General features: G+C 47.4%; 1 protein-coding gene across 3 annotated transcripts in view; it reads left to right on the forward strand.

Annotated features, from left to right (window-relative positions):
• FLT1 (fms related receptor tyrosine kinase 1) overlaps positions 1–14,086 on the forward strand; it is a 208,841-nt gene that overhangs the window by 169,705 nt on the left and 25,050 nt on the right. For all 3 annotated transcript variants that reach the window (XM_015098156.4, XM_060394469.1, XM_060394470.1), the window contains 3 exons: positions 5,222–5,326; positions 8,992–9,105; positions 10,694–10,782. In XM_015098156.4, the coding sequence (XP_014953642.3) occupies positions 5,222–5,326; positions 8,992–9,105; positions 10,694–10,782 (308 nt within the window). The remainder of the gene's footprint in view (positions 1–5,221; positions 5,327–8,991; positions 9,106–10,693; positions 10,783–14,086) is intronic.

Here is a 14,086-nt window from a genome sequence, read left to right on the forward strand (position 1 = left end):
AGTGGGAATTTACCGTAGGACACCGGGAGCTCAGCCTGGTGCTCTGTGCCAACCTAGAGGAGCGGGATGGGGTAGGGGCTCGGAGGGAGGGTCAAGAAGGAAGGGACACGGGCACACCTATGGCTGCTTCATGTCAATGTATGGCAGAAACCAACACAAAATTGTAAAGCGATTAGTCTCCAATTTAAAATAAATAAAATTTTAAAAAAATTTAGAAAATGGTGACCTGGAACACAGTTCAGAATGGGGAGGTGCGGGGAAAGCGAGTATTTGGTGAAAGAGCTGGTGCTTGCCACAACTGCGGATCAAAAAGCCCCGTTGCACGAATCTATAAGTTACATACTTTGAATTTCCCTGGGTGTCTGGAATGGCCAACACAGAGAAGAAAGGCCTTCTCTTTCATGTTTATGCTCCACTGACAGAAAGGGAAGATTGTTGTTTGCTAGGTAACAGGGATGCTGTCAACACCAAGTAATGTGCTTTCCCGCCAGCTCAGCCCCCAAGTCCCTCCAGCTCAGAGGTCACAATGCACATTACTCTTCAGCCCAGGAGCTACAGAACAACAGGAGCCTCCAAGACTCCTGTCCAGATACTCAGACAGTGGCTTCTGAAGAATCATTAGTATTTGGAACTAGGGAGAGAGATCGTGGAGCCGGTGGCGCTTGTTACTCGGTGCAGAACACTTGTTACAAATGCAGTGGCCAAGCCGCCCCTCCCCCACATGCAGACTGTATTGGGGGGGAGGGGAGGGGACAGAGGGATTTTCTTGTCATTCTCTTGGGCTTGATTCCACCTTTATTTCTCCCTATATGAGAAAGAAGACTTGGCCCCAACAATGTGTGCTGTTTGGCTTGGGGCAGAAAATTGGAAATCAGTTAAAAAAAAAAATCAGTAAAAAAAATGCTGGAAAGACAGGCGAAAGCCAGCAATGGCTGCTGATGGGGACAGTGGGGGGTCAACTAAATTCAGAGCAGTTCGGGGCAGGTGGTACACCAGATGAGTGCCTTCTGTAAGTCTAAATTACACGGCAGCTGGCCCAGACCCCCCGCCCCCAGCGACCTTGGCAGGAACATGTGATAATTTTCCCACAACTGTAAGCCATTCTCAGGCCACACTGCTTTCCAGAGGTATTAGTCACAAGCAGGCACGCTTCTTCTGTACAGGATGCGAGAGCTTTCTGTCCCATTCCTTCATTCCTTGGCCTAGGACCACTATGATCCTTGACGGCCCATCGAGGTAGACTGTGAACCAGAATTCCCCCAGGGGCTCTGTGGGTTTAGATAAGCCCATTTCAGAAGATGCTCCTTGCTAGAGATCTTATAGTTCTCTTCCCTCCCAGAGTCACCAGATGCAATGATTCAGCTGATAGGCATGCGAGTGTCTCTGACGGGTGAGAGTAAGTGTGTCAGACAAACCAGCTTGGCCTTTCAGTGCCGAGTATGGCTCCAAGGGCCAGAGGAAGCCTCATCCCACTTCTATGGGAGCAGAGAGGCCCAAGATGTGTTTCTTAAGCCAAGTAGATAACAGAACAATCTGAAGTCACGTCTGACAAGTGAAAGTAACCAAAATGATGTCTGGGTGGATGACGAGGAAAAGTTGGTTTGATGCGAGAGTTATAATGGTTTACAGATATAGAGAAACACACAGACCAAATGGCTTCTGATTTCATCTGCGTCTTCCCTCTGGGTTACAACCCGCAGCACTGGTGAGAGAAGCTGGAACTGATAGCATCTGAGAGACAGACAGGGCTGAGGCTTGGGTCCAGAGTATTGCTACCATTGAAATTCCTGGAATCCAGAACTAAAGAAACTTGTTTTATTAGTGATTCCTCACCAAAGCTGGGAGAAAATTCAACTCCTATATATTTATCACAAAAGTTGAGATCATGTCAAACAGGGGATCTTCCCACTGGAAGATAAAGTCAGAATTACCTACCATGGGAAAGCACATAGGATGTCTGAAATCTGGTGAGTGGCTTGAGCCTGGGTTGCTTCTGCCTCCTGGAAGACCATCCTGGATGCCAAGAAGGGCTCAGCTCCAGGCTGCCCTGATCTCCCCCAACCACCCTCCCTGTGCAGGGACCCTAACCAGTCCCTCTCAGAGGAGATCCCTGTAGTATTCCATTCCATAACAATGACCCAGCACTTTTCCAAGCTAGCTAGTGGCATCCGAGTAGCACCAAGGAGGATTAAGGGAAAAGAAGGACCAAGCAAGATCAAGTCCAGCATGGCAGGGCTCCTGTGACACTGGATTTGTGTGTCCGCCAGAGGACTAAGATGTATCAGATGATTAAAGAGCTTGTAAGAGCTTCAGGCTGTTTTACGAGGTGACAGTCAGCTTCCAAGAGAATAAATGAAAAATCTGAAGGAAGTCAAGTGAGAATTCTCACTGGTCAAGGCAAAGTCCTCAACTCACAGAAGTTAAGATCATGTCTGAGAGGGCACCTTCCCATTGGAAGATGGGAAGTGTTTTGTGCTGACAAAGAAGGGAATGTGTGGGGGCAGGAGGTGTGGGGATGAAAAGGACGCTGCCTGCCCCAGACAAGCAGGAGTCTGTGGACAGATACCCAAAACAGAGATGCTCATTACCTGTCTCAGGCTCAGGACAGTTTTCGCAGGAGACAATAGAAGGTGATGCAGAAGAAAAGGTGTTCTTTTACCCTATGAAAGCAAGGATTAAGCCTCTAATCAGAAAACACCAATTTTTACAAATCTGGGGAAGGCATCTGCCAGCGTGCTTCCTGTATCCCATTTCAGGGTCCCCTTGACACTCTTGTTTGTAAGAGAGAAGCCCTGATTTCACTGTTTCTTGGACACTTTGATCTGAAGAAGGAAGCAGAGGCTGTATCCCGGCCACGAGCGTGCCTTGGGAGCAGGATCTCTGTCAGCACGACAGGTGCCCCTCTGACCCGGGAGGCGTGTCATCTCACCAGCGTCCTCGTGAGACCCAGGCAGGGAGACGCCTCTGATGACACTGGTGACCGAGCTCTTCCCACGTTCTTACTGGATGCCGGGGGGTGGGCAGTGGAAGACTCTAAGTTGAGGCAGGTGAGGACACTTTGTTACTGAGGAGTTTTGCATGCAAGTATAAAGGTTCCGGTAGGATGAGGACACGGAGAAGGCGATGGCACCCCACTCCAGTACTCTTGCCTGGGAAATCCCATGGACGGAGGAGCCTCGTAGGCTACAGTCCATGGGGTCGCTGAGTTGGACACAACTGAGTGACTTCACTTTCACTTTTCACTTTCATGCATTGGAGAAGGAAATGGCAGCCCACTCCAGTGTTCTTGCCTGGAGAATCCCAGGGACAGGGGAGCCTGATCGGCTTCTCTCTATGGGGTCGCACAGAGTTGGACACGACTGATTCGACTTAGCAGCAGCAGCAGCAGGATGAGGACAAGGAGAGCTTCATTATAAACTTTCCAGGAATCTTAACAAACAAACAACAAACTGTGTCTTTTGGGAAGGAAGGGAGGGAGGGAGGAAAGTTAGCTCACTGAAAACACATTATCAGAACAGCATGAGAAAGAAATAGGACCAGAGGTGCTGTGTTAAATTAACACTGACTACCAGAAACATTACTTTGCCAACAAAGGTCCATCTAGTCAAGGCTGTGGTTTTTCCAGTAGTCATATATGGATATGAGAGTTGGACTACAAAAAAGCTGAGCACAGAAAAGTTGATGCTTTTGAACTGTGGTGTTGGAGAAGACTCTTGAGAGTCCCTTGGACGGTAAGGAGATCCAACCAGTCCATCCTAAAGGAAATCAGTCCTGAATATTCATTGGAAGGACTGACGTTGAAGCTGAAACTCCAATACTTTGGCCACCTGATGTGAAGAGCTGACTCATTTGAAAAGCCCCTGATGCTGGGAAAGATTGAAGGCAGGAGGAGAAGAGGATGACAGAGGATGAGATGGTTGGATGGCATCACTGACTGGATGGACATGAGTTTGAGTAAACTCCAGGAGCTGTTGATGGATAGGAAGGCCTGGCATGCTGCAGTCCATGGGGTAGCAAAGAGTCAGACACGACTGAGTGACTGAAGTGAACTGAACTGAACCAGGATTTAATTTTCATCAGAAGCATTTTGTTGGCTTCCCCTACTCCACAGCTCTGCCCCCAAAGAACCAACAAAAGGTGACTTCTTTGGCTCACTCTTTCTCCTACCATATCACAATTGAGGGGTATTGGTTTCCTACTGGACAGGTTGGAGTCAGCTACCTGTGTCCTGGAGATGCAGAAGGAAGCACTGATCAAAAAAGCGGGGAGGTGCCCTCCTCACAGAGCACTGTTCCGCTGTGCATCCCACGGGCCCCTCCAGTTAACTTAGGACTGTAAGAGGCTTGGTTTGAGCATTTCACAAACTCCCAAATGCACCTCTCCCTTCTGTACTAATGCACAGGGACCCTGATGCCCCATGCACCAGGTTCTGGGAAGTTTCAGGCATGGTCCTTGCCCCTTTGAGTCAAGTGGTCTCGTTCAAGGGTGAGGGAAACAAACAAATGTGCTAGCAGTCATTAGAACATAGCATACCACTGGGGAACCATGAATGAAACCTCACACTTTGTTACTGCACTTGGCAACCACCTCTCTGTGGTTGAAACAAATTGCTACCCGGGGTTGAGGGGTGCATGGTTTGAACCACAAAGATTTGTAATCATCATGTAAAGACACGTTAAAAATACGGAGGATATTCTGCCTGGCAAGGAAGTCTGAGAAATTACTTAAGTGATTTTTTGGTAGCTCTGAAGCATCATTATAGCCAATAGCAGTAACCACCCTTGTCAGTTTGTTCCCTTTGCTGGAACACGGGTCAGAAGAAATAAGCTTAAGTGGCAAGAAAAGGGGTTTAGTTTAAACATAGGGGAATTTTTGTGGTAATGATGTTATCAGACGATGGAAAAAACCAACTGCAGATTCTGTAGCCTCTCCCCCCGGAGAAGGACTTTGTAAAAGAAAACAGGCCCTACAGCTGCCCCAAATGTCCTGGAAGGTCCTAGCCTCGCTGTACAGGGCAAGGGCCACATGGCAGTGCCGTAAAGAGTTGGAAGGAAGATGCCACATAAATGTGTCCCTAACCCATTTGGGGTCTGTTCATTGGAGATTCCCTTCAAAGCTACATGCCACACATATACACATAGCGAAAAGGCCCTTTCTTCCTGAGAAAGACTTAAACTGATACTGCTGGCTTGGCAAACAAACCGTCTTCTTTCCATTGTAGGCAAGTCACTCGGAAGAGGGGCTTTTGGAAAAGTGGTGCAAGCATCGGCATTCGGCATCAAGAAATCGCCCACCTGCCGGACTGTGGCTGTAAAGATGCTGAAAGGTATGGATGCTCTGATTGGGCTTTCAACGTCCCCATTACGTTCCCTATGTGTTGGTACTAGTGGAATGTGGCCTAGCAGCAGACAGAGGCCATGTCTGCTCTGGCCACATAACTTTCTTCTGCTGCAAGACCCTTGACCTCTGGAGCTTTCCATGAGGCCACCAAGAGCTCAAAATAAACCTTGTAAGCGAAACAGTCCAGCAGTATCCATGGGAAAATGATTTCTGTCAAAGATGTTTCTCCTACGCCGTCTCAGCCTCTTGTAGGCTACCAGGGACCTAAGCTCACAGTAACCACAGGTATGAATTTTTGGAGTGGTCCCCTATGACATTACAATGGAAACTTGGCTGTATGTCTAAATCTCAAAGGCTCAGCTGGGGCTTGAGCTCACTATAAAGACGATGAAGCCAAAACAATTGAGTTGATCAGAACGTCAAGCTATTTTATAGGATCAAGTCCTGTCCATAAAACATTTCCTCTTTAGAGATTTAAAAACAAATAAACAAATGATCTTTCTATGTTGACAATACTATCACTCTGAAGCACTGGGAGCTGGGTCAAATGACAAAGCAATTTATGACCACCACCCTAAGGTAGAATGAAAATGAAAACCGCTGAAAATCTCATAAACCAAACATCTCCAAGACACACAGCTCCCCACTGCAGGGGTCCCCAACCTCCAGAATCTACCGTCTGATGATCTGAGGTGGAGGCGATGTAGTAATAACACAAATAAAGTGCATAATAAATGTGATGCACATGAATCATCCTGAAACCATCTCCTCCCCCTGCCCCCAGTTCACGGAAAGATTATCTTCCACAAAACTGGCCCCTGGTGCCAAAAAGGTTGGGGACCTCTGCTTTAAAGTGCAGAAAACACTTCTTCATTGTGATGAAATTGTCATGTTACTTCAATGCATTTTAAGGTTCCCAAACCGAAAGAAACAGGACTGAAAGCCCACAGGGCAGTTTTCAGCTTTCCAACGTTGCTGACACATTGCCAGGGGGTTTTCAGGCACAGGAAGCTCTGCGCTCAGCCAAGCAGGTAGCTGGCAAAGAGTCCAGCTGAGAGACCCACTCGCTGGGGGGGCGGGGACGGCAAAGCCTTCACCTTCATCCAGCACTGACACCGGCACTGCAAAAAGCCCCGTGTGGTGGTATTTTCCACTTCAAAGGCCTGTTGAGTGACGGCTCTGATAAAGCTCTACAAAGAGCCTGAAGGTAGCCAGGGAAAAGGAGTTTTGCATCCATGAAACAGGAGGATTTGTTCAAGGGGAACTACCCAGATGATCATAGGCATTTCTGAGATCATCCTGCATTCCAGCACCCCACCCTGGACACCCCCAATCCCAGGGTCTAAAGGGAAAAGGCATCAGCACGTCTTCTATGCGAAAAAGCACCAGACTAGGTATTGGGTTATGGAAAAACCCAAATGAACTTTCTAGCCAACCCTGTATACTTTAATACGGTAGCTTGAATTGCATGAAATTGTCACTTTTCTTATTTTTCTCTCTAGAGCTTCTGTGAGGTAGATTTTATTATCTCAGTTTGCAGATAAAGAACCAACACCCAGAAAGGTTAAGTAGCCTCTGCAAGGCCACACAACTCAGCCATGCAAAAGGAAGAGTTCGGGTGCAAGGCTCATCCCCCTGACACACACACACCTCAGTGCTACAGAAGGGCTGCCCTCTAGAAATGATCCATTGCTCCAAAATCCTGAAAATGATTCTGGTCTGTGTTCTGGAGGCAAGCTGGTATCCAGCCTTGAGATAAGTTGACACTAAATCTGAAAGCATCTTATCCCTCAGCTAGTTTTGTCTTCCTGCTTACGACCACACACAGGGAGACAAAACTAGCTGAGCAATAAGATGCTAGAAGCAAATCGGCTGCCCATGCTTGTCTATTATAGGCCCAAGATAAAAGCCATGGCCCTGCCTGTAAATGGAAAAATCTGAGCTAAAGAACCTGGTTTTCCCACTGTGCCAAAGGGGCATCAGGGCATGGAAGAATGAATTTGAGGGGGAAATTCTGACTTGAGATTTTCTTTAAAGGCCCAGAGAATCTGTTCTATGCAATACAAAAATAGTGTGTATAATATCTTAATAAAGGCTTATCATTTTTTTAAGCCAGCAGCCTTGACTGCAAGAGATTGCCAAATCACCCACTATATAACATCACTAAAACACTATTTTCATTCAAGCTTTCTTGTTTAAGTTGGTTGGCCATCTGTTTCTAGGAGACACTGGAAAGGCAGAAGGTCAAACAAAGGCCATGACTCAGAAGCTCTTTCAAAGTGCCCTTGAGCAAAACCTTTAACCTTTCTGGGCCTTAAGCCCATGTCTGAGATGAGAAGAGTAATCATGTTGTTTATTTGTCTAACGAATATTTGTTGAGCATCTACTCTGAGCCAATCCCAACTCCATTGGGAGGCTTCTAGTGTTTATTTGGTTATTATTAAAAAATGACTTGTGCTTATGAAATTCCATTCCAATATCTACCACAATGTGAAACGCACAGCCTTCCACTCACTTCTAGGACTGTCCTACAGAAACACACACGGGCGCAAAGATCACAGGCTGTTTATTAAATAGTATTTGTAATGGCAAAAACAAACCACAACTGTAGACCATCTAAATGTCAGGAATGCCATTAATCAATTTAAAAGGATGAGAAAAGTCCATCACATTTAAAAGGAGAGAAAGCAAATTATATACATCAAATTTGCTTTTATATTTTTATATATGATCCCATTTATGTAAACAAACAAAAGACTTTTGATTGGCTACATATATTTATAAATGCATAGAAAACGGTCTGAAACTCCAAGTGATTAACAGTAGTTACTTCTAAAAAGGTAACTGGATTTCTTTCTTTTTTTAAAAAGTAACTGGATTGGGATGACTTTCACTTTTTACTCCATAAACATATTGTTGAAATATTTTACAGCAAGCCAATATGACTTATTTTAAACTTCTAAACATAATTTGAAATTTGTTAATGCTTTATAAGTTAACCAATAAGAGCAGACAGACAGGACAAAGTTAATCTAGGCTTTAGACTCTGCTAATTCTTAGACTGACGTTGTTTATCTCTGAGAATGAAGCTGAAGTCAGATGCTTACAGACCCTCCTGACTTGAGATAACCTTGAGGAATCCAGGGAGGAAGAGGTTACAGGGAAAACATAACAACACAGCAGAGATGTTTACAGAAGGGGCCTCTCTGCCCTTGCAGGCCCCTCTGTGCTTCTCCTTTGTAATTCTCAAAGTGGGGAAAGTGAGAAAAAGAGGAGATGTGGGCGCATCCCTGCCTGGAAGCTTCTAGCTGGGCCTGGTTCTGACAGAAGTAAGCCTTGGGAGGGCGCTCCCGCAGGGCGCTCCCACGAGGTGCCCAGGTCCGAGTCAGCACCTGACCCTCAGGGACCCGGTCCACCCAGAGGGACGTCCAGCAACTGACCCCACACCACTCCAGCTTCACTGTAGCCAGAGGATGCTGGCTCAAGAGGGTGGATGAGTGAACATAGGCTGGAGACTGGCCTTTCTGCAGAGCGTGGGAAAGTCGGTGCAGTGAGGGCTGAGTGCTGCTCACCTCCGAGGGGACGAGGGCCACCCTCGAGGAGAGAGCCCCACTGTCCCGTTGCCCTGACTCTCCCTTGCCCCTCACACAGAGGGGGCCACGGCCAGCGAGTACAAGGCTCTGATGACCGAGCTCAAGATCCTGACCCACATCGGCCACCATCTGAACGTCGTCAACCTGCTAGGAGCCTGCACCAAGCAAGGAGGTAGGTGGTGAGGGGGCTGCTCTTCGGGTTCACACGCCAGGGCAGCTTCTCTGTCCCCCCCACCCTTCCCTCCACCCCCTGGAAGATGGCCTGCTATGGTCCGGAGGAGTCTGTCCCAGGATGGAAGGGGCTCCCATCCTGGAAATGCCTTCCCTGGATGCTTAGCTTAAAGGTTCCAAACAGAAGGACTCCCTTTGAGACCCGTCTGGTTCAGACCCAGAAGGACACCCATGATGGGAGCTGAGGTAAACTCGCAGAAGGTGGGCATTCCGGAAGCTTCCTCCAAGGGAAGGGATGGCTCCAGGCAGGATCCCAGTGGAAGGAGGGGCCAGCCATGGCCTTCAGACAGGCCTCACCCACCTGGGCCAAGTGCAGGGACTGGGCTGTGTCATGACCAAGGCTCCCACAGGCCTTTCCAACCTCCCCCAGGGCAGGGCCCGCAGCCAGGGGCCCCTCTGGGGCCATGTCTTCTTTGATCCAGAACCTGATGCTGTTCTTCCCTCAGGCCTTGAGCCGGGTTGGATGAGTGGTGGGGAGGACTGAAGGGCCTGGGGGAAGACTACAGGGCGCCCGGGGACCCGCAGTGCAGGTCTGGGGTTGCCTCCCTTCCCAACCCTCTTGCTTCTTTTGGCCAGAAGTTGGCAAACCACGGCCGGTCAGCCTGTGGGCTTCATCTGACCATTTGGGTTGGGGGGCCGGGCAAAAGAAGTATATTTTGTGACATGGGATAATATTACGAAATTCAAATCTGTGCGTTCGTAAAGTTGAAACACAGTCACTCAAGGGTGTCATCCAAGGCGCTCTCAGGCTTCAGAGGCAGACTTGATAGAAGTGTGGCCTGCTGCTTAGTCACTCCAGTCGTGTCCGACTCTTGGCGACCCCATGGACTGTAGCTCGCCAGGCTCCTCTGTCCATGGGATTTTCCAGGCAAGAATACTGGAGTGGGTTGCCATTCCCTTCTCCAGGGTTGTGTGGCCTACTGAACCTCAAATATTTATCTTCTCTTCCTTTATGAATTGGCTGATCCCCACTTTAGAGCTTGAAAGCCCCAAGGCAGTCTCCATGCAGACGCCCCCAGGGGGCTGTGGTGCAGGGAAGCCAGGCCAGACAGGACCTGGGAGAAGGGGCTGATGTGACAGTGTCCAGAGGCTGGGGGCAGGGAGGGTGGCTGCCAGTCACAGGCAGAGCCCTGACCTTGCCCCGCCCCCTCCTCAAAGTTCTCTCTCCTACTACTCTTTTTTTTCTGCTTCCTCCCCATACTCCTCCCTCATGTCTACTCCTTTTGTATTTTTAAACTCTGACTCAGGTTCAATTGAAAAAGAAATCTCACTCTAAGTTGCATCTCCCAGAAAATGTTAGTTACCAAATCATGTCTGACTCATTTTCGACCCTATGAACTGTAGCCCATCAGGCTCCTCTGTCCATGGGATTCTCCAGGCAAGAGTACTAGAGTGGGTAGCCATTCCCTTCTCCAGGGGGTCTTCCCAACCCTGGGTTTCCCGCTAATATTAAAACAAGTAGGTTTGAGACCTCCAGGCCTACCGAAGCTGGCAGATGACTGGCTGAGCTTGCGTTGCTCTGGTTGCAGGGCCCCTGATGGTGATTGTTGAATACTGCAAATATGGAAATCTCTCCAACTATCTCAAGAGCAAACGGGCCTTATTCTTTCTCAACAAGGTAAGGAACTTCTGGGTTGGGGATTTTTCAACAAAGAATTGAGTTTCCATTCAGGCTATAGCAACATAGTCATGTCTAGTAGTCATGTACGGATGTGAGAGTTGGATCATAGAGAAGGCTGAGCACCAAAGAATTGATGCTTTCAAATTACGGTGTTAGAGAAGACTCTTGAGAGTCCCTTAGACTGCAAGGATATCAAACTAGTCAATCCTAAAGGAAATCAACCCTGAGTATTCATTGGAAGGACTAAAGCTGAAGCTAAAGCTCCAAGTCTTTGGCCACCTGATGGGAAGAACTGACTTATTGGAAAAGACCCTGATGCTGGGAAAGACTGAAAGCAAGAGAAGGGGGTGACAGAGGATGAGATGGTTGGATGGCATCTCTGACTTGATGGACATGAGTTTGAGACAGTGAAGAACAGGGAAGCCTGATGTGCTGCAGTCCATGTGGTTGCAAAGAGCTAGACATGACCAGAGCAACTGAACAACAAAAATAATAGCATAAAACAAGAAAATACACTTTCCCGTTGCCAACTAGAGAAATGTTGCTAGCTATCCATCCGGCTCTACAAGGACCGAGTCATGAGCCACTTCAGTTGCTGACCTTTGTTCTCAGTCGCTCAGTCGTGTACGATTCTTTGCATCTCCATGGATGGTAGCCCACCAGGTTCCTCTGTCCATGGAATTTTCCAGGCAAGAGAACTGGAGTGGGTTGCCATTTCCTTCTCCAGAGGATCTTTTGCTGATCTTTAAAACACTCTGAAAGGAGTTCAGGTGGAGATTAGAAATAAGGCAATCTGTGCCCTGGGAAAACTAGCAGAACAGGCCTTCAGATAGTCACCGATTTTCACAGGAGAAATTTTTTAGGAACCTGTATCTTGCTCTCTCTCCTAGTCAGAAAAGCTCTGAAACCATTAACTAAGGTAACTATTCCCTGGGACTAGCAGCAGCCTTTCGCCTGCATATGCTCTGGGTTACACGCACTGTCTTCACCAGAATCATGTGTAAACTGACCTCCTCTACCTCCTCAGAACTCTCTGCAAGGCTGCTTCCAGAACACAGTCCTCAGAAAGACACTGAATAAACCTGACTCACAGTTTTTAGGTTGTGCTTTTCCTCAGTCAACACCATTAATGACTAAGCTTAAAATACAATCTCTGCTTTTTCCTTTTTTTTTTTTTTCCAGAAATTAACGCAACATTGTAAAGCAATGACACTCCAATAAAGGAGCTAGATAACAAGGAAGCAAAAAAAAAAAAAAACCCAACTCTTTCTTTCTGTGCTAATATATCACACTGTTTTTGTGGTGAGCACAGAGCTTATTTGATCCCACTATGTGCAGTGATAGAGATTAAATCTGCTAGCCATCTATCTAAATATTAAGTCATCTTGATAAATTTCTCTCTCCCCATCTCCCTCCCCCTCTCTACATACAGACCCAGACATGCACAAATCACTTAGTCACTCGTATCATAAAAGATGATGGCAAGGCAGATTCTTTACTATCTGAGCCACCAGGGAAGCCCAAACCTCGATGGCATATTAAAAGGCAAAGACATCACTTTGCTGACAAAGGTCCGTCTAGTCAAAGCTATGGTTTTTCCAGTAGTCATGTACAGATGTGAGAGTTGGACCATAAAGAGGGCTGAGCACTGAAGAACTGATACTTTCAAATTGTGGTGCTGGAGAAGACTCTTGAGAATCCCTTGGACTGCAAGGAGATCCAGTTAATCCTATAGGAAATCAACCCTGAATAGTCACTGGAAGGACTGATGCTGAAACTGAAGCTCCAGTACTTTAGCCACCTGATGGGAAGAACTGACTCATTGGAAAAGACCCTGATGTTGGGAAAGACTGAGGGTGGGAGGAGAAGGGGACGACAGGGGATGAGATGGTTGGATAGCATCACCAACTCAAGGGACATGGGTTTGAGCAAATTCTGGGAGACTGAAGGACAGGGAAGCCTGGTGTGCTGCAGTCCATGGAGTTGCAAAGAGTTGGACACGGCTTAGCAACTGAGAAATAACATGATGAGAAATCTTAAAGCTGAAAGGGATCTTTGTGGTCAGCTAGTCCACACTCACATCACAGACGTGCCTAGAAAGTCCAGCGATTGCCTTAAGGACATGAACTTGGCAAAAGATGAAGTCAAGAAGAAAGAACCCAGCTCTCCTAATGTCCCTTCAATACTTTTTCCATGCACTGACCTGGGTAAGAGGGGAAAAAGAACATAAGAAAAAGTGGAGAATGGTACCCTGGACTGAGAGCTGTACAACTTCTCCTCAGTCCTGAAATCCTGGGCTGGCTTCAGGAAGAACTAAGCCAGCAAGAATACCCCAGGGACCTGGGCAGGATGGAACGTTTGCGTTCCTACGTCCTTTGTTTGAAGAGCCTGCTTCCTTCTCGGGCTATATTTAATGATTCACCTCCCTGTTGGTGGAGCTCAGTGTTTTCGTGGAAAACACACAGCTGTATTTCATATTTGGAACCTAAAGACATATAAAGAGAAGGTGAAAGAAAAACCGAAAGGCTAAATCGAAATGGGATATTTCATTTTCCAAATAAATTCACTAGGATCTTTAAATATTATTTGTAATAAATCCAATGGATTCTGTCAGAGTCCCAAAAGTTCAGTAAATCAACCTTTATTTACCCAAAACAGTTACCAATAAACAGAGCTAAGTATACCATTGACCAGGAGTGGGGAAGCGGGGGCGGGGTGGGGGAGTCTGAGTTATGGTCCCTGGAGCTTTGCCAAAGAGTCAAGAACTTTTCACCCCAGCACCTTCCCCTGCCCACTTCTGTCCTGGAAAGGGTCTCGTGGGAAATAAAATTTCAGTCCCCAACTGAGCAGAATCAAGTCTAACTGCCTCAGGGACATACAGTAACCAGAGTTAACCTTCTTTACCTGCTCTCAGGTAGGTCACCTGGATGGCAGCGGGGGTTCACTCTGAGAACTAACTCCCTTCTGCAGCCGGCGCAGAGGGCCTCTTTCCAGGGACAGGAGCCTAGAGACCCTCTGTGCTTCCACGGTTTTAAGGGCTGAAGCTGTCTTGTCTGTCCTCTGCTTGCTCCCACTACGCCCTCTAGTGGAGGGACCATTCCCATGTAGTGATGCTTCCAGGAAAAACCAAGGAAGGATGGAGAGCCGGCCCGGCCACAAAGCGCAAGTGGTTCAGGGAACACCTCTGAACCCCAGTTCCCCTACAGCCACCCCTGAGCCAGGTACCTGGTAGACTCACGAAGCCACTGATAATGCTGTTTCTAGAGTCGCAGCAATTAGATGAATTACTAAAGATGATACC

Source organism: Ovis aries, chromosome 10 (genome assembly GCF_016772045.2).
Source record: "Ovis aries strain OAR_USU_Benz2616 breed Rambouillet chromosome 10, ARS-UI_Ramb_v3.0, whole genome shotgun sequence".
NCBI lineage: Eukaryota > Metazoa > Chordata > Mammalia > Artiodactyla > Bovidae > Ovis > Ovis aries.